Source organism: Megalops cyprinoides, chromosome 21, assembly GCF_013368585.1.
Source record: "Megalops cyprinoides isolate fMegCyp1 chromosome 21, fMegCyp1.pri, whole genome shotgun sequence".
Lineage (NCBI taxonomy): Eukaryota > Metazoa > Chordata > Actinopteri > Elopiformes > Megalopidae > Megalops > Megalops cyprinoides.
The window spans coordinates 603,688-623,481 of record NC_050603.1 but is presented as its reverse complement, the minus strand read 5'-3'; the positions used below and the strand labels follow the sequence as shown (position 1 = coordinate 623,481).

At 43.4% G+C, this 19,794-nt stretch overlaps 2 protein-coding genes across 4 annotated transcripts in view; both read right to left on the bottom strand.

Moving 5' to 3' along the window:
• Positions 1-762: 762 nt before the first annotated feature.
• LOC118796390 (homeobox protein Hox-A2b-like) lies at positions 763-3,141 on the bottom strand. Its single transcript, XM_036555243.1, has 2 exons — positions 2,125-3,141; positions 763-1,573 (listed from the first exon to the last, which is right to left on the bottom strand). The coding sequence occupies exons 1-2, from the start codon at positions 2,486-2,488 to the stop codon at positions 843-845; spliced, it is 1,095 nt and encodes a 364-aa protein (XP_036411136.1). The 5' UTR covers positions 2,489-3,141; the 3' UTR covers positions 763-842.
• A 2,941-nt stretch (positions 3,142-6,082) lies between these two features.
• Positions 6,083-19,794, bottom strand: part of hoxa3a (homeobox A3a) — a 32,175-nt gene continuing 18,463 nt past the window's right edge. Inside the window, exons 1-5 of one of the 3 annotated variants that reach the window (XM_036555239.1) lie at positions 16,959-17,443; positions 16,257-16,519; positions 14,705-14,765; positions 10,484-11,056; positions 6,083-7,569 (exon numbers count right to left, since the gene is read on the bottom strand). In XM_036555239.1, the coding sequence (XP_036411132.1) occupies positions 6,797-7,569; positions 10,484-10,940 (1,230 nt within the window). In that variant the 5' untranslated portion in view covers positions 10,941-11,056; positions 14,705-14,765; positions 16,257-16,519; positions 16,959-17,443 and the 3' untranslated portion in view covers positions 6,083-6,796. Of the gene's footprint in view, positions 7,570-10,483; positions 11,057-12,954; positions 13,600-14,704; positions 14,766-16,256; positions 16,520-16,958; positions 17,444-19,794 lie in introns of those variants that run through there. The other 2 variants (XM_036555240.1, XM_036555241.1) reach the window with 2 other exon arrangements.

Genomic DNA, 19,794 nt, shown 5'->3' with positions numbered 1-19,794 from the left:
TATAACATTGGAAATCCCCGCGTTTGCTTCGTAATTTGTCAGTTTTTGGCACCGACTTGAATCGCCATTTTTTTGTTGCAGAAGAGAAGTATTTTCTGTGCTTTTGATAGCCGCCACTGTAGTGGAGAGTTGTTTTGGTTCTATCTTAGATTAGGGAAAGAACATGATTTGTTTCGTGGCGAACCTGTCGGCTTTATCTCACCCTGTACTTTCTGCAGTTTGGCACACACTTTGGCAAAAGAATCATCTCAGAGCGGCTTAGCTTCATTATCAGTTTAATTATTATTAAACACGCTTGATAATATCCTGCTGCATATATTACTGATGTATGTATAGCCTATATTATAAATGTTATAAATATTTATGTAAATGTAATATTAATGTAAATATTATATTTTGGTATATTTTATTTGCCTATGTCTTGCGAATGAGTTCCCTCATTTGTGAAAATACAAAAAATTCAACTTTACTTTTTCTTAAGCTATAAATCAATGACAAAAAAGCTGAAAGCTACTTGTATCAAAGTCATATTTATTCTAACAAAATATTCATGACATTGTACCCCAAAGCGATACAAAAATAAAAGCACAAAGATTCATTTCTAATTTTCTTTTCATTTTTACACAGCCATTGTATTGCCTTTGGATAACCTATTCAATTGTTAGCTCAGTTATTAAACTAACTATATACACGAATCAGCGTGGCATCTTACCTCTTTTTTGATTAATTAATAAACCAATTTAGTCATAAACAAATGTGTGTGTCATATCAAAGGCAAAAAAGAAAGTCTGAAGAAAAAGCGGCATAGATCTGTTGCTGAAGAGTTGTGTTTTCGGGTGGATTCAATAGTTCAGATGCTGCAAGTCGATGGTTGTGAGAGTGTCCGAGAAAAAATAAAAACTGTCCGTAGAAATGTCCACGGGACTGTCCAAAGACTCGGACAGGCTGGGAGATGCGCCATCCGAGAGGTGGAGGCAGGACTCTGACGAGAACACAGAGAGATCCTGCAAAGAGACGTCCAGGGCCGCGGGACTGGCATTGTCCGGGCCAGCTGCGGTCTCCGGGCCCATTGTTGGCGCGCAGCCGGGAACAGTGGGTGACGGGTTGGGAAAATGTTTGAGATTTTTGTCATTGCTGTTCAGAGGCGAAACAGTAAAAGTTTGTGATTCTCCATTGTGTACATTCTGCGGCTGCTGCGGTGTGAGCGCGTTCTGCTGAAAGGAGTAGCCCTCCCTCTCCGCCAAGGGCCCCGACACGCTGTTCAGGACCTGCTCGAACAGGGGGTTGTCCTCCTCACTCTGCGCCCCGTCCTCCGCGCCGCGCGGCTTCCCGTCCCCGGTGTGATTCTCCTTGCACTGAGTTTGTCGTTTGTGTTTCATCCTCCTGTTCTGAAACCACACTTTGACTTGCCTCTCTGTCAGATCCAACAAGGCGGCGATCTCCACCCTTCGCGGTCGGCAGAGGTACTTGTTGAAATGGAACTCCTTCTCCAGCTCCAGGAGCTGCGTGTTTGTGTACGCCGTCCTCAGCCTTCGGGATCCTCCGACTCCGGTGTCTGGAATCTCGGGCGAGCCTGTGGAGGGTGACAGCGTGAGCAGCAGTGAAAGGCATCTCTGCCCTCACAGGGCAAACACAAACCAGTCCAGAAAAACTGCGCATTCTGCACGTGCAGCATGCAGTGCAACAAAATGGCCGCGCCAAATGCAATGAAAGGTGCTGCTGATTTCCTGCTGCAACTGCTATTAGTGCGAGTGTTTGAGTCTCGAGTACAGGGACTAAAGCCCCCAAAACACCAGCGAGGCGCTGGAAGCGAGTATCAGCCTGGCAGACTAATGAATGCATCAGCTGCCGCGCAGAGCGACGGCAATCTATCACTCTTCATTACTGTCAGATATCAAAACTCTGGCAATGGACGGCGGGGAAGGTCAACGTGGAAATCAAATAAATCATTTCACGTTACATAAGTTATGGAAACTTTTAAGGACGCAGATAAGCGCACACGCCTCGCGCATCATATAATTCTGCAGCGTTTGCACGCCCTGCAACTTTATCAGATTGCCGACATTCAGATACAGCGTTAAAAACAATACATTAGCATCTTTTCCCACGCTTCCTATTGCTCACCTTTCGGGGAGAAGCACACCGCTCCACTCGCGGCGGCTGTCGCTGTGGAGGTCGGCAGGTGATTTTTCTTGGAAGCTTTCTTCTCCTTCATCCAGGGATACTCCGGGGGAAGGGAGGCGGTCGGCAGCGGGCTGCAGCCATTGAGGCTTTGCTTGGGCCGGCTGTGCCGAGGGTGGCTGCCCGGGTTCAGGCGGGGAATGGTCTGCTCGAAAGGCGGAGGAATCTGTGTCGGGTGTGAAAGCGTCGAGCTCTTGATTGATGAACTTTGAAATGAATCACCGACAGGGGGAAAAGATGTCAGGCACTCAGCAAGCGACGGCTGACTATTGATAAAACCGCTCTCTCGCTCGAATTCGTAATTCATCTCCCTCGGAGCTTTCGGAAAGTTAGCTCTTATTTGAATGCTGCGTCCCAGATTTGAAAAAAAAAATCATAAAATTCGCTGCTAGTGTTTTTTTCTAATTCACTGATTACGGCCGTATGGGGACCGCGCTACTATTAAACTATTGAATTCATGGAGACAAGGTTGAAATTGGACCGAATTGCCTGTCACATGATTACTTCTGCCCAATGACAATTTGGGGTTTAATCAAAAGAAGCCACTGTCTGCGTGATTGATCCAAAAAGTCTGTAAGGAACGCCTCGTTCTGGGGAAGGACTGTTTTTATTTACACGTTTTGGTCGGTTTGTCCACTGCTGCCGTCCTGCATCCCTGAATTATGTTTGAATAGCTGGTGTGAGCGGGCAGCGCGCTCACCGCGAGGGCTCCTGCCCTGTCCTCGTGCTGCTTCAGGGGGACAGCTCGCGCCCCAGCAGTCAGTCCAGCACCAGCATGCAAAGCTGCAGTCAGGAACAAAGTCTCTCATTAATCTGGAAAGTTCTGACAGGAAACTCCAACAATCAGGACTTCTGGCGAGACTAGGCTGTATATGGCTTCCGTCACGTTAATGTACACCCAAGCACGCACGCACGCACGCACGCACGCACATCCATCTATCTATCTATCTATCTATCTATCTATCTATCTATCTATCTATCTATCTATCTATCTATCTATCTATCTATCTATGTATTAGTATGAATTTATCGGACTAAGCCAGAAGAAAATGATACTACATTAGATATATTATACATTATACATTTATATGTTAAATCACAATATAAAATCAAACTGAACATTTTACAGTTGTATTAATAATTAATAATTGTAATAATTTAATATAATTCTACGTATATATGTCATAGTGTATAACTATTATAAACAGTATACTCTGAAATAAAACCATGTATGTATATACGAATGTACGTATCTATCTATCTATCTATCTGTACAAATAATATGAATGCATTCTGGATATGCTGACGGGCAGTGGCGGCTCCTTTTTAGATTTTTTCTACGCAACCAACAAAGTACTGAAAATATAACATTTCCAGAGGTTTTATTACATTGTACGGGTCTTAGGCGCGAGACACAAAGGCAGGGCACGCGAACAGGTAAATGATTCTAATCTCCAAATTGAAATATAGTCTCTTTTGTTGCTCAGAAATATTGCCAGTGGCCGATTAATTTAATCAACTATTTTCCTCAAATACGTATTTACACCCCATAAAAGGAATATATTGGCTCGTAATTATTGCTAAAATCGGCCAAAGAAAGGAAATATTTGATTTATGTCGATCCTAGAAGGTATTTTGTTGAAAAGATCAGGTAAGTACAGAACGAATTGTAAAGTAATGACAGGAGCATGTTGTATTTTAAAGGCAGGAAGAGCGGTAGGCCTCGTACTTTATTGCTTATATACCAAACAAAGAATCCTGGAAGCCTGCGCGCGATCAATCTTACTCGCCAAAAGGTCTGACAGCTTCGTGCCCTGAGAACACATTTAAACCTTCTAACTCTCTCTTAGATGAAATGTAGCCAGGAAGAAGGGAACAACGCTCGGCACTTAGAGCAGAAAGGCGTCTGTTCCCCATCTTTTCTTCAACTGGGATATTTTCAAACAGAAATTTTTCTCAGAGCAGTAATGCGCAGTTGGTGAGTAGCTCAGCTTTCCACTTGTTTTACACGTATTTTCTTATTTTTCACACATCTACCCTTTCGCTTTCGAAACGATCCAATATTTTTTTGTTGTGAATAAATATGCGTAGGAAGACTCGGATGGAGAGAGAGAGAAAGATGGTTTTGTAATTACACAAGGGCTTTTTGTGAGGAGAGGGAGTGGGTGTAGGCATTCTGCTAAAACCGATTCAGACCTACATTCGACTGCAGCTTGGCCTGGATTCTGTGTTTTCCCACAGACATGAAACACGCAGAAGATAAACTACACCTCTAAGCATAGCATTCAGCCTATTTCTTTTAAAAAGGCTATGTATATTTTAAAGCGTATATATTTATCCCAATGTTCGTGTTTGTATCACGCGCGTTTTCCCCGTCACGACATTAATAGGGTGAAACACCGTGAATCAATTGTTCTGAGTATGTCCTGCTGTCCATATGTCAGGTCATGCAAAGCGTTCCAGGGCCGTTTATTTCAGAAATGAATATGAGTCATTTTTGCGACCTTGCGGAAGGAGAGTGCATATTGAAGGCGAATGATCATTGTCGTCTTTGAAGATCAAAATTCAAAACACTTCGGTAAAAATGTACCATAAAAACACAATAATTAAAATATTTAGGTAACAGACAGTTTGTTCATTTTCTGGTGTATATATATATTATACAGTTCTTTGCGTATGTACTGTTTCGTATAAGGCACGCATGAAAAAATCTCAACAATCTGTGTGATGTTTACAAAATAAAATTCGTCCTGGCTACCTCTACAGCAAAGTCACAGATTAACGTTTTGAACACCAGGCATGTGTATTATACAACTCATTCACATCGTTGTAAATTACAATAATTTAAAATGGCGTCTGCTTCCATATAGGACAATGGAAAAGCGTGGAAGGAATGTAAAATAAAACTATTGCTATAAAATAGCTTTTGAATACATTTGAAAAAATGCTCCACTGCATTTTAATTTTGTAAAATTAATGCAAAACACGCTGTGAAGCTATATACTAATAGGCTACGTATAAAGCGAATAAATCACAAGCGCGTGGAATGATATTTCTGTTAAATTTATTCAAAGAACAATCATTTTGAAAAAAAAATTAAATCCCAAAATAAATTTAATTGCAGAAAATACCTTTTTTCATCTCTGTGTCAGTACATGCCTATTTCGATCATATGCTTATATAAAATTATATTCCCAATTTTTAAAAAAAACACAGTATTTTAGTTTTTTTTCTCTTCTTGTCTTTTCTTTTTTTCCCTTTTTTACAGACGCTTTGAAGCCCCCGCGCTGACTCGGGGTGATGGATGTGCCCGCGCGTGGGCGAGAGCACGAAGCCCCGTTTCGCCCCCGTCTGACCACCGGGCCCGAACATCAGGGACACTGACGCGTCGGAGGACAAAACAACCGCACCATCTATTCTCTTTAAAATAAATACATTTAGATGCACCCCAGTCTGCCACATCTATAAATCTGTGCACTGATTTGGGTTCAGCTGGAAGACAGAAATAAAGATTTTTTCGTCGTTGAATTTTTAGTTTGTTATATTTGGCTGCAGTATGTATATAATAATATTAATAAGATTTTTCCAACTTTTAAAAATCATCTTTTGATCTGAAGCATTATCAGTATGTTTCAGGATTATAATTAAATGAGGTGTCGATGTAATAATCGCCATTATTATTATTTATTGATTCACGCGTGAATTATTATTATTATTATTTTTATTATTATTATTATTGTTGCTGTTGTTATTATTATTGTTATCGTTATTATTATTATCATCATTATTATTATTATTATTATTATTATTATTATTATTGCAATAATATATTGCTGTTGTTTGATAAATGCAAAGAGATTGGTGTTTATATTTAAACCTTTTATTTCTCAGAACTGGAGCAGCATGGAATGCATGACAATGAAACAGAAACTTCTAAAATTTTCCAATAAACAAAAATACAAAGTGTAAAATACTCCGTGGCTTCCTCGGAAACCTCCTTCCTTATTGCATCATTGGTTTTGATATCAGAAACATCGGCCCCTTGGAAAACTGCGCAGCGTGTGTTTATCCTATTCACAGATTCAGATACCTCCAGCCTAGCTCCGTGTACCTTCCCCCCGCCAGACGAGTGAGCAGATGGGGACAACTAATACTTCAGAATTTTATATTTTTGTCCAAGCAAATAAATAATTTTGAAAGTCCATAAGAACAGCGGAGGTCAGGCGCTCGTGCCTCTACAGGGACCTCCAGAAGTGCAACAGTATGCAAACAAAACTTCAATTGGGATAAATAAAAGACGAACAAATTCACATTAAACTATACTGTAAAAAATTGTTCATATACCCTGTTTGCTTTTAAAAACGTGTTAAAGATTAGATATGCCTATCTGTGCCATCACACGATGTTCTAGATAAATGCTCGTGGAACAATAACATTAGCAAAGATATAGAGAAATTCAAGCAGCAAGAATGACTACTGGGCTATAGCTACGTCACACATTAAACAGTAAAATAAAAATGGAGGTACATAAGCTTTTGGGGGTAAAAGATGTGGGCCCGGAGCTCAGAAAATGGACGGCGAAGAGAAGACATTTCACGGGGAGCTGACGGCTCCGTTACAGATGCGTCAGCTTGGGTGCTTCCTGCGGTTTTCCCTGAGAGTAATGCGGCGTAAGGTCTGTGTAAGCGGGGAGCGGGTCGCATGGGTGGGGGTGACTGTTGCCCATGGTGATAGCGCCATTGTACTCCATGTTGGCTGATGACGGATGAGGGAGATGGGTGAGCCCAAACACGGAGGGCCCGGAGTTAGTCATGGAGTCCACATAACTTCCTCCGACGTACACCGGGCTGCCCTGCAAATGAGTCCCGTAGCTGGCGTTGTTCTGGAGAGGGTGGGTGTCATATTCGGGCGTGGCCGCGCCAGTCCCCGAGTATCTCTTTTGGGAAGGCGGGCAGTTTACACTGCTGTTTATGGGAGCCGGATATGACGCAGAGATGCTGTATGTATTTTGACTAGGCTTATTATAGGACGTAGGGGACCTGGATTCGTACGGAACGCTGTTGACGAGAGAATGCATAGAGCTGAGGTATCCGCCCGCCGCGGACGGGCCAACGGGACTGCGCGGGGACTGCGCCCCGGGGGAAGGCATCATTCCGACCCCCTTTTGATCCTTTTTGTACTTCATCCTTCGGTTCTGAAACCAGATCTTTATCTGCCGTTCCGTGAGATTCAGCAAATTTGCCATCTCGACCCGTCGAGGCCGGCAAAGGTAGCGGTTGAAATGAAACTCCTTCTCCAGCTCCACGAGCTGCGCGCTGGTGTACGCCGTCCGCGCTCTCTTCGAGGCGGCGGATCCGGGCGGGCTCTTCTCTCCGGAGCAGCTCTCCACTGCGCGGAAGAGGAAAACGCAACATCAGCAACCGCAGCCAGAGAACTGCATGTTTGTTCCTGGCAACAACAATCATAAAAATGGATGGATATGACTGAATAATACTTTGGCATTGTGGTTTTCCTGAAGAACCACCAATGATTTTTTAAACATGTTTTAAACAGCGCAGTATAACTCTCTCAAAATAAGCCTGATTGGTAACCTAATAAACACGTAGTCATACACATGAATCAGGCGCAACAGCGTGTTGTGTGTTTACCGCAAAGTGCATATTTTATCTTCCCCGCGTGCTAACAGCATTTTGCCTGTGACGAATATAAAGCACGTGGCTCCGCTGTGCGTATATAAGGCATGACAGAAATAATGTAGGGAAGCGTAAACTGGAGCAGCGTCGCTTTGGTGACTGCATTTCCAGACGTTATGTGTGGGGTGGGGGAGGAACATGGGAAAGACACACACTTTACTATCAGACTAGCATCACATGACGCGTTTCCGTTTGAGACTTCTTTTCTGACCCATCTCTCCCTCCGTAGCTATAGGCGTCCGTGTCTTTACGTGCGCTGACTGCTTTGCGGCGAGATGATGATCTCGTAGTGCCATCCCTGTGACTGGGCAGGCACACGCTTCTGCGTTTTGTTACTTTATGCTGTGAAATAGCAACATTTTAACACGTTAAGCGTTTTAAAGGATCAAGGAGGCAGCGCTGCATGTGTATGTCATGATGAAAGCTATAATGAACATTATTTAAAAAGTCTCGAGAAAGAATATTTACGCCTCTGAGTTATCAGATTATGAGCTACTGCGACTACTGCTCACAGTACTATTGTTCTTGCGGTTGTTGTTTTTATTAATAAGAAGAAGAATAAGTAGAAACGGAAGAATCCTTCATATAGCTATTATACTAGTAATAATAAATGATGGAAAAATACTAACTCAGTCATACATTGTATAAAACTACGTAACTGCATAATCAAATCTACAATGATAAAATTGTAAAAGCGTTATATTCAGAAATATAAAATCAATTGCACATGAAATATGAAACACAGTCCCTTCTGCAATTAGATGGAATCAAGTCTCTTGCCCGACTCTAACCCAGGACAAACATATGGGTCAATTCAATGTAAACACAGAAACAAACAGACACAAGCTGTTCAGGCTGTTCTGCGATCTCACCTCAGCACACAATACACTTTGTTTACTTTATGCTATGAGCTTAATGCCTTTACTGTATTATTTACAGCTAAATTAAGACAGCTCAATGTGAGCTTTTATTTTTCCATTGCTATACTTTCATAATACGTGTTGTCACAAGGTAATGCACAGTGGCAGGGAAAGAAGTGGAGGTTGCAGGCTGGAGTGCGGGAGGGGCCCTGCCCGGGCTCCCTACAGTACGGCGCTCAGGCTGGAGTGCGGGAGGGGCCCTGCCCGGGCTCCCTACAGTACGGCGCTCAGGCTGGAGTGCGGGAGGGGCCCCTGCCCGGGCTCCCTACAGTACGGCGCTCAGGCTGGAGTGAGGGAGGGGCCCCTGCCCGGGCTCCCTACAGTACGGCGCTCAGGCTGGAGTGCGGGAGGGGCCCCTGCCCGGGCTCCCTACAGTACGGCGCTCAGGCTGGAGTGCGGGAGGGGCCCCTGCCCGGGCTCCCTACAGTACGGCGCTCAGGCTGGAGTGCGGGAGGGGCCCTGCCCGGGCTCCCTACAGTACGGCGCTCAGGCTGGAGTGCGGGAGGGGCCCTGCCCGGGCTCCCTACAGTACGGCGCTCAGGCTGGAGTGTGGGAGGGGCCCCTGCCCGGGCTCCCTACAGTACGGCGCTCAGGCTGGAGTGCGGGAGGGGCCCCTGCCTGGGCTCCCTACAGTACGGCGCTCACCCTGTCAGCTGCGCTACTGCAATATGTGAGCTGCACACACCAGCGGAGCCAGGTAATGTATAAATACAGGACATGTAATAACGCAGTAATAACAAACAAGTGAGGTCATAACCTTCACATTTCCAGACTCCTCAAAGCACTGTTAGAATGTGGAGCTGGAGACTTTGGGGTCACACTGACATTGACAGAGAAAACTTGCAACTGTTTGTGTTTGTTATAATAAAGGCTGATTCATGCAGTGATGAAAAGGGTGTATACAATCTAACCACAGAATGAAAAGCACATTAGTGTTGCCTGTGAACAGCACTGGCAGGGAGTATGGCTGGATCAAAAGGGTCCCTGTGGCCCGTAGGAGGATTTGGTAATGACCACTGAAGGGCCAGACTCTGCAGTCTGTGGGGGTGGTGTTTGCACTGGCTTTGGTTCAGTTTGATTCTGCTTGTTCCCGACACAAAATCTCAGCAACTATGTCAACAATTTAACCAACTTGCACAGATGTGTCTAAAATAAACCAAGCCCCCGAAACCTCCTGTTGATCACAACACATCAGTACAAACTGGAGCAAATGTTTAGCTTGTTTGTTTTTCCATGCAGCTCACAGAGCCCCTGAACAAAGCATTTGGTGTGTGTTTTAACACCAAAACTGTGAGCACACAGGGGGCATATGGTGTGGAGTGAGTCCTCATCCTAAAACTGACCTTACAATAGAACAGTAAGTCTGATTACCAGGGATATTATTAATTCAGCCTTGGGACAACAAAGGTAATACTTCAGAATCCCTATCAAATAGAGGATACTATTGCTTTATGGCATAAGATACACATCCCTCATGTTTGCATTGAAATAGCTTGTGTCTTCATAAAAAAGCTAATGGGTGTCAAAACACAGTACAGTAGGACCTGAGAGTCTGGAGGTGAAAATAACAGAACTGTTAACACTAAATTTGTCAACAAAGTGTATTCCCAAATTTCTTACTAGCATCTTACAAAAGTGAATGACATAATTTGGAGATGAGATGTTTGGCATTTTTAAAAACGATAGTACCTGAACTGGAACTATTGTTTTTTTGTTTGGTGTTCTGGCGCGACTCCTTCATCCACGGAAAGATCTGCTTCCTGGCAGCGGCAGTGGGCGGGCTGTGCGCCGGGTTCTTCACGTTGGGCTGGCTGGAGCCGTTGCTGGTGTTTTGGGCAGGAGAAACGGGAGAGGGCGGAGGCGCCGCGGCGGGGGCTTGCGGTTGATTGCTGTCAGGGATGACCGGGGCCTGACCGGCCTGGGCCGCGCTGTTCCGCGCGCACATTTCTGCGATCTCATTGGGCTTCTGCAGGGACACGGACCCGGCGGGGGGCTGCAGGGAGCACGCGGGTCGATGGTAGTCACTTTCCACATGAGAGGAGGAGGGATATTGCTGCTGATTGGCGTTATAACCGAAACCATTTGCTCCTTGATACGGGTAGCCACTGTATATTGCGGAGCTGTCGTAGTAGGTCGCCTTCTGCATCTCGCCGCTTCCCAATATTTATTTCAGAAACTGACAGGGTCTTGACACCCTTGTAGAATAACATTGGCACCCGTGGTCACGTGACGCCTCTCCGCCAATGGCCTCCTCGGCTGCACCTAGAGCAACACACGGCACGGTGAGATAAAGAAATGGTGTCGATCCATCTTACTTTTCAATACGCGGCTGACAAGGCAGCATATACAGCAAAAATATGGAGCATGTTTCTGTAGAAATCACAGTTTACCTCCTCGCTAAGTTAGCAGACACACAGACTAACACAACCCGACACACATGACCGTGCCGCAGAGAGCTTCCCGTGTGCTCAGCAATTAACAATCATTCTTGGTCGTTCCCCTCGTAACAAATGCTACAACCGAATAAAAACATATCTTTCGCAGCGCAATCATGAGTTTGATAGAAACCCGTTCCCTCATCATGTCTTTAAATAATTAAAGCTCTAATTTAATTTAGCTAAATGGTACAATCCACTGTAAAGATCACATTATTATTATTATTACTACTATTAGTAGTTGTAGTAGTAGTAGTAGTAGTAGTAGTAGTAGTAGTAGTAGTATAAATTGTATTGTGTCTATCGTTTTCGACATGTTAATTTTAAAAAGGCGCCACAGTTGTGATACGCTCAAAAAAAGCGTATTAATAGCTAATGTTTTAGTCGTTTTTGTAAAGAGCGAAATTAGCCCATGAACAGAACAACCCCACTCGCCGCTTCTGCAAGTGTAAAACAAAGATGGATCGGTAACCTGCGGGGAACCTGAAAAACCGGGCGGCCATCTCCATGACCACGTCCTGAACTTTACTCTGCAGCCCGCAATAATGGGCGCTGTCCGCGGGGCCGCCGCTCGGGTGATGTATGGGGGTCAGTGTGCCGGGACGAGGCGCTCGGTTTCTGAGGAAGCGGGCTGCGGGAATGCTCATGGTTTACTCAGCAAACCACGTTTCTTCAGGCCTTCAGAATTAGAAACGTAACTTACATGCACACTTCCCTGCTTCAGCGTTTCAGCTCTACAGTGCACTGCTGGACGTGTAAAATACAACAGATTGTAATTTAAAAATGAAATGACTATACTTATGCGAAAAAAGCAACATATAATATAATATAATATACAACAAATACATCATGCAAGCACAATTATTTTGTGTTTATCAGTACGTAGTAGCCTACTTTGTCATCAACATAATGTGAATTGTTGAAAACATCTTTCAAAAGCAAAGACAGGCGCCCTCGATGTCTATTGATTGTTATAAATTTTTAATTGATGCTTTGAGCAACCAGGTGGTTGAGGTATTTCCCATATTTATAAACGGATTTTTTTCTGCCATTTAGTTGCCGTTTGTGCGATAAATTGATTGTTGGGCTAAGACATTAATCTATGCGTAATTGAACCGTTTCCGTTGTTAGGAATACTGTTCTGTTTTACAGAGTGAGCAGTACAAATTCAAACAGACAGAAGAGTAAAAAGACGGTGAAACTGTTAAAATGTTTAAAGGTTAAAATGGTTTGAGGGCATTTTACACGGAGAGGCGGTGAACGCGGACATGTCGACACAGGGCTGCCGCTGCGGAGAAACTGGTCTGGCGAACATACGTTTTGTTTCCAAAATGTGCTGGGGAATCGTTTTCACGATTAATCTGCGAAACAGATTAATGCTTAAAGCCTGGGGCAAAAAATACTCACTTTCTTAAATAAAAAAGAAAATAAATGAATAAATTAATGCAGTCTACAGTTGGATTCACCAACGTTTTCGCCAAGTTTACAGGATATATGCGGCTGTGGGTATTTTTAAGAACTCAAAGCGCTACTAAATTTAAATGTATGAATTTGCAAGAGGCATTCACAGCAAAGAAGCCCGGCTCTTCGGGTAGCAGGCCGCGCGAGGGAGGAAGCTCAGGCTTGTGAACTCTTCTTGAACCAAGATTTAAGTCATACGGTCATAAATCACGGGGACATAAACTCCGCCATTTACAGCTGATAGCCTGTTTCTGGCCGGCTTACCTTAGCCTCTGACGACAAATGCAGAGCACATCACGATATTTTCTCATTCAGCGACAAAATCGATTAAACAGTAGTCCAGAGAAAGTTTAACGAGGGGTAGGAGCAGACGGCGCGTGCACTTGCTGGAGTCATCAACAACAACAAAAAGGCAAACGGCGAGCGGCTCCGTTTAAAGGCGGAATCCTCTCCCCGGTGCGGAGCGGAGCAGCGAGATTACGGAAGAGCGCGCGCCCTGGTCAAAGCGATAAACGGTATCGGCTCCAAACGGGTGCACTTATCACAGGCGGAAGAAATGCCCATGTTTCATAGCAATATTAAACGCAGCTGGGACTGTGCTGAACTGTGTCTCTTTGCAGAAGTACCATGCAGACGCCAGTGAACTCCCCCGAAACACAGCGTCATCATAGACAAGAAAAATTATGCAAATGAAGTAAGGCTTGAGATTCACATCGCACGTAGTGCCGGCTCCCCACCCAAGATAACACAAGTAACATGGCAAAAATGTTGAACTCTGTCAAAGCTCCCCGTCTACAGTGTGTATTTGTTTTTTGTTCGGGATCTCGGATTAATTTTAGCAATGGCACAGTAAAACTTCATCGCCAAAGGGTGGTCGAGAGCCACTCTCTCCTCATTCAATAATCACCAGTTTCTTAGCCGACGTTGGCATTTTCTAAATTTTTACTAACGGAATTACTAAACTAAAATAAGATATAATTGCATTTAATTATTATTCGTTTAAAAACGCAATGTTCCTGCCCTTCAATTGATTGCATATGTATAAATAAAATATGTAAGGTCTTCGTCTTAAACGCTTGATAATAAAGTAGGTCAAAGTAAATGACCTACAAAATAAATCAAGAAATAAAACATGTATTAGAGACACCGCTGACAAACTCCTGTTTTCAGGAGGGCGTTGCGAAGCTCCACTTTTGCAGCCAAGGAGGAAAATGTTACACCTCAAAACGCAAACAGAGGAAGGCGCGAGGCAGACGGACCATGCGCGGGACTCCTCTGCATGCGAATGCCTTCGTGTCGTTTCTGGCCAAACGAAAGATTTATGGCTTCATGCATCAGGCAGTAAACACGTCGAAAATAGAGCTACTCGCGGCACATGGAGGCAAAGCCGCACAAAAGCGAGCGGAGCGGACGGCGTAGGAGGAGAGATGGTACAAAATTCCTCACGTGAGCATTTTAACAAACAGTGGAGTAGCGATTTAACAGAAAGGCCTTTGGATAATCATTTACGGCTTTGTGTTAAATAAGTGCTGATTCGGGTTTTCTTTAATGCTGCACAAAGTGTTGGGTTTAAATGTCAGCACGAAATCTCTTTGCTTTGCAGCCCATGCAAAAGATCGAAGGCGTTTAAGATCATTTTCAATAAACCTTTACATTCTGCTGTTACGCCAAGATGTTAATTTTCCTGAAAGGAAAGTGGGTTCGAAAGTTAACGGCACTGCTTCAAGGTGTTTGGGTCTGTGAATTACAAAGGTGTGATTTTACACCTTCGTTCTTAGTGACAAATTACACAACAAAGACATGTGTTCTCATATTACCTCTGCAAGCGGGAAACGTGTACTTTATTATTCCGTTTTTTTTTGTTTTGTTTTTTTTTAAATAAAAATATAGACCTTAAAATGAATTAATGATAATAATACTAATAATAATAACAATAATAATAAAGGTGAATGATTACAATAAAAATGAGCTAAAAAATGAGCTACTCTCGGGATTACAAAGCGATTTCACTCACCGCTGCAGGGACGGTCTGTGTCGAAGGCCGTGGGTTGTACGAACTTTATTTAGGAGCGAATCTGTGAAAACAAAAAATTTTAGGTTGAAAAGATTGAACACAACGTTTCCTTATTAAGATGAAAAAGCAGGAAGCGAAGAGGATATTTTTAAAAGGATACATGATTTTACTTCTCTGAATTGACCCGTAAAGAAAATAACAATAAAGATGTGATCTGCGTTCATCGCCGTTTGGTCATTTTGATTTTACGCACATTGTAAACATGAACATTCGCCTTTTACGCTGTATGTTCTACAGATCGCGAGAGATTATGTTTATTGCATCATTAATTTCACTATTAACAGAATCTGTTAATTCTTAACGATATTAATTCAAAGTGATAGCAGTTTCAGGTTTTTTAAATATGAAACATAATTAAAAACATGCCGCGGGTCTTATTTACCCCCCTTAGTATTATATAATAATGCGACTTTTAATCTTTTCAAATTATGAAACTACACAAAATAAAGTACATTTGCTACTGCTACTACCACTACTGCTGCTAACATTACTACTCATATTACTATTACTACTACGACCACTAATAATAATGATAATAATAAAGCGTTTGCAGGTTTGTGAGCACTGAATTCGGATCGAAAAGTCATTAGCGAGCTCTTGGAGCGGCTCTCGCGGCAGCGGCGGTCCCCAGTCCCAGGAACATAAATCACGAGGCACACCGTGACCCCGCGCGGCCAAGCCGCTCGCGGATGGCACTCCTTATTGCATTACAGCCCCATTCTCCTGGCGGAGCGCACAGCCCACTACCTTCTGTATTTCGTTTTTTCTACTTCGTGTAGGCTGTTTGATTTATCCTTCCCCCCACACACACACCTGTGTACCAGACAAATTGATCTGTTTACACTATTTATAGTATCCTAAGGTGGCCGTAATATAGCACTGTGCCTTCACGCTTTTAACGTATATTTATCCAAACATTTTTTAGACCATACCTACATGAAAATGATTTATTTACTAACGGAATCGATGTAGGCCAACTTTCCATCTAGGACACACAAATAGCTCACCGTAAACGTTGAATAAAGTAATTTAAAATTAAGGTAGCAATTTTCTCGACAAAAATATAAATATAAATATAGATGGGTCTTTAACAATCATAAACAGCGTGCGTGTGTGTACATGTGTATGTGTTTGTATTTTAAACATTCATGGACACTTGCATTATCGTACTGTTTAACTTAATTTTGAGGGGTAAAATTATGTTTGAAGAGATTGTGTATTGTATTATGTATGTTAAGGCAAGACACATAAGCGAGGCATGTGCTCGCCATATTAAGCTGATGCAGTTGCTGTAGGCTACCAAACAGTAAATGTTTTGGTGCAACCAAAACCATGGCAATAAAGCTGAAAAGAAAGCCTCAGCGATTTGTGTATCAGTCGAGTCGTTATGGATGTTTCTGCCATATTTTCTGCGTAAGCCGTGAACCCGGTTACTGACCTTTGCCTCCAACAGCTATAACTCACGAGAGTAATGAACAATCAGCGGAAATACCTCAAAATAAAATCCATCCTCCCAGAGACCCGGCTCTCTCTCCGCGTGGAAAAACAGATCCATCCGTGAAAGCGCAGTGATGCCATCCATAAACAAGCCCCTCTCGCGCGGCGTCTATAAAGCCCGGGATCGTGGCGGAGCGCGGGGACGCATCGCAGCCCAGTGCGGCAGGACCGGGTCTCCGCTCCCTGTCACACTATAATACGCCGTATTATGCGCTCACCCACGTGGTGCGACGTCAACTTAATTCCTTTTATTTGAGTCTGTGAATCATTAAAAGGAAGCATTCATGAAGTGTATTTTATGACTAGAAATGCGTGTAGGGCGTTAAAGCAAACTGCATTGTTTTATATATATATATATATATATATATATATATATGTGTGTGTATATATATATATATATATATATATATATATATATATATATATATATATATATAAAATTGTGGTGTTTTTTCAACGAAACGATCCATTCTAAGGTACGGTAAGCAGAGTGGCGCCCGTCGCGGGGGAAGCTGGGCGCAGCGGCGTTTAATTTACACCATGTAACAGAGGACTTTTCCGCGAGGAAGCCCCTAATGGGGTGCCTGATGATCACTCAACACTCAAGCCGTCTCTTTATGGGGCTATTGTGCCGCTCGCTCCCCCGCCCATGCAGTCCATCGTGGCAGTTAAATAAAATCAAATGTCTCATAATTACCTGACAAAAGGCGAAAGCGGGCTCCTCGGCGGCCAGTGGAGCGCGGCGTGGAGAACTGCCCGACACGAGCTCAAACTGAGGGCACCGTCCTCCCGCGGTCCGGAGTCCCGCCGCGCAACCTGCGCTTACGCATTTCCTACAACTAGTTGAGTGATGTTGAAAATTATAGGTTTGAAACTAGGGGAGCTGAACTCAGCTTCGCTTGGCGGGACACGATTTGGTGGGCTACCTGAAAACTCACAAACCCCAAACATATAAAAAAAAACTGTTTGTGGGGGCTACTACAATTTCTATCAAAACGCTTTATCTCGGACTGAATCAAGATGCACCAAACATTATGGGAAACGGGGAACATTCGACCTCACTTAAACTCACATACCCCCTCGCTATCCCAGTGACTGGGATAGCTAGGGGGTATAAGGGAATAAGAAGCTGCTAACTCAGTTTAGCGAAGCCTGGTTTTGAGAAGTTAATTGAGAGAGGGTTTATAAGCGGAAGTAGTCTGCTTTCTGCACTTCTCAGCCCTGATTGTCGCTTGATTTCCGTCAACATGGTGTGTTTGGTCTCGAGACGTACCGTGCGCGGATGTGGAGCGCGCGCTGGGACATTAATCAGTGGGACTGTCAGTGGCTGCATCTCCCCCACTCTCGCGCTCAGCAGCCTTTGTACTCCCAGAGTTGGAGAAGCACAAAGTTTGCACGGCTTCGCAGGAGCAACCAGGGCATTGTACACTTTCATTAAAGTCAAACTGAAGATGCAGTTAAACTTTAATTTCTTTTCATTTGATTTTGTGGCGCTTTGAAACCTTTTAAAGCTGCCTTGTAGCCAATGCCTTTCTCTGTCCAAGAATACATTCATTCTTCTGTTCTTAAAAAGTCTCTGCTTGTTTCTGGAATTTTGTGTACAGTTTACCAGCTGCGGGATGTCTGTTAATATGAACGAGAGTATTACTGCGTTTGACGGCGCGTTACTGCAGCCTCGGTCAGCCGAACACTTCACCAGCACCGGGGACTCCCGGACCTCACCGCGCGGAAAGCGTCCCTGTCCCTGGCCATCACTGCGCGCGGACAGACAGCACAGACATGCTGCACCAGGGCTGTTTTACCTCGTGCACACCTGAAGGACGTGCGCAGGCTAGGCAGTGATGAGACCGAAAGGGAAGGACGAGGGGATCACCACAGACAGCACCCTTAGCTAGCTGCCCTCGGTTAATGCTGTTGTATTTTCTGTGACACAATGTACGTGGACAGAAAGCGGGAGGCAACGGTGGACACAGCGGCGGTGCCGTTTCTGGACATTCGCCAACAGGCTGTGCGTATCTTCTCACAATGTTGACATTCAGAGCTATAACAGCAAAGCTAAGGTTACCGACACACTCAGCTCAAGATAGCTCTTTCAGCAGCGTTTACATCAAGGCTAATGCCAGCTGTAATACCGACACGCACGACAGCTTCGTGTCTGTGGCCATTAGGCAGTTACTGCAGGTTTATAATGAGCAGCGGAAGGCAGAATTCCTGCTCTGTTTTGAGTTTGGCGTGGAAATTAAAACTTACGTGACATCAACATTAAACTTCAGTACAGAGCCGAGCAGAGCCGAACAGAGCCGGGCAGAGTCGGAATGGCTGTGTGCTGCGTGCCACTATTAATTTAGAGCTCATTTTATGTTGATATATCTCTTACCTTCAGCCTTTCCCCCTGGCATTTAACTGCGCCTGTATTAATTACGTAAGCTATTGGGGAAATGATCAATAATAATAATAATAATAATAATAATAATAATAATAATAATAATCATCATCATCATCATCATCATTATTACAGCCTCTCTCTGGATGTATGATTCCATTTCTCGGGACGTTTCCGCCAGGTCAGAGTCAGTGCGGGAGAGAAAGCTTGTGAAAGAGTAACAGGTTCTCTGATCGCCGCTTTTGTTCAAGAAGTTTTCGCCAGTCGCGCGGGTCTGCCGGTGGGCACGCGGTGGCCATTTTCTTACAGACCAGTTAATTCTACAGTTCACTACCTCTTCATATTCTGTGTGCTTTTGCCCTGCTCGTCTTCTTTTAACGTACAGAACACTGCTGGCACAATCAGCTGGCGCGTCAGTTTTCAATAAAGGTTTTAATAGAGACAACGCACAGCACATACAATTAAATGCACATACGCTTATCAAGATCGTGTGGTTCACATGCAATCGCGTGATATCTGCAAAATATTAAACAATGTTCATTTCCGTTTAATCGGAACCAATGCTTCGCCGTGCTATTGGCTATCACGGCCTGTTAGATTTTTTAATGAACTAATTAAGGAAAATCTAATTTAACATTGATACGTAGCGCAAAGCAACAGTCAGATATATTCTGTTCGAGTGTTCTCATGCAAAGGTAGTTTGATGTTTTTGATATATTTTAAATAATATTCTTCCACAAAAATTCAATCTACAGCAACACTTCCGTCCATACGAACACATCACTTTTTCCATAACTTCAAAGCTACTGTATTCATTATTTTAAATAAAACTGTTTTTATTTTTTTAGCATTTTAATTTCACGGAGGAGTTTTGTAGTCCCTATAGTCCTACTTACGTTAATCGTACTTATACATCGTAGATATATCGTATTTTTGTCACTTTCTGACTTGCTTATTCCTTTGAAGATTTCGAACTATATATATATATATATATATATATAGTTCGAAACATATATATATATATAACATATATGTGTTTTTTTTTCATAAAAACAATTGAATTAGCTTGTATAAGTTGCCGGCAATGAGACGCTGATAAGCGTTTGAACTTCTCAATGTCGTTATCTATCAACGACTCGCGCCAGTTTCA

Excerpts from the sequence above, each read along its gene's own strand:
- LOC118796390 (XM_036555243.1), bottom strand. The coding sequence starts at position 2,488 with ATGAATTACGAATTCGAGCGAGAGAGCGGTTTTATCAATAGTCAGCCG. Across the intron at positions 1,574-2,124 it reads GGTGTGCTTCTCCCCGAAAG|GCTCGCCCGAGATTCCAGAC; the intron begins GTGAGCAATAGG and ends CACCCTCCACAG.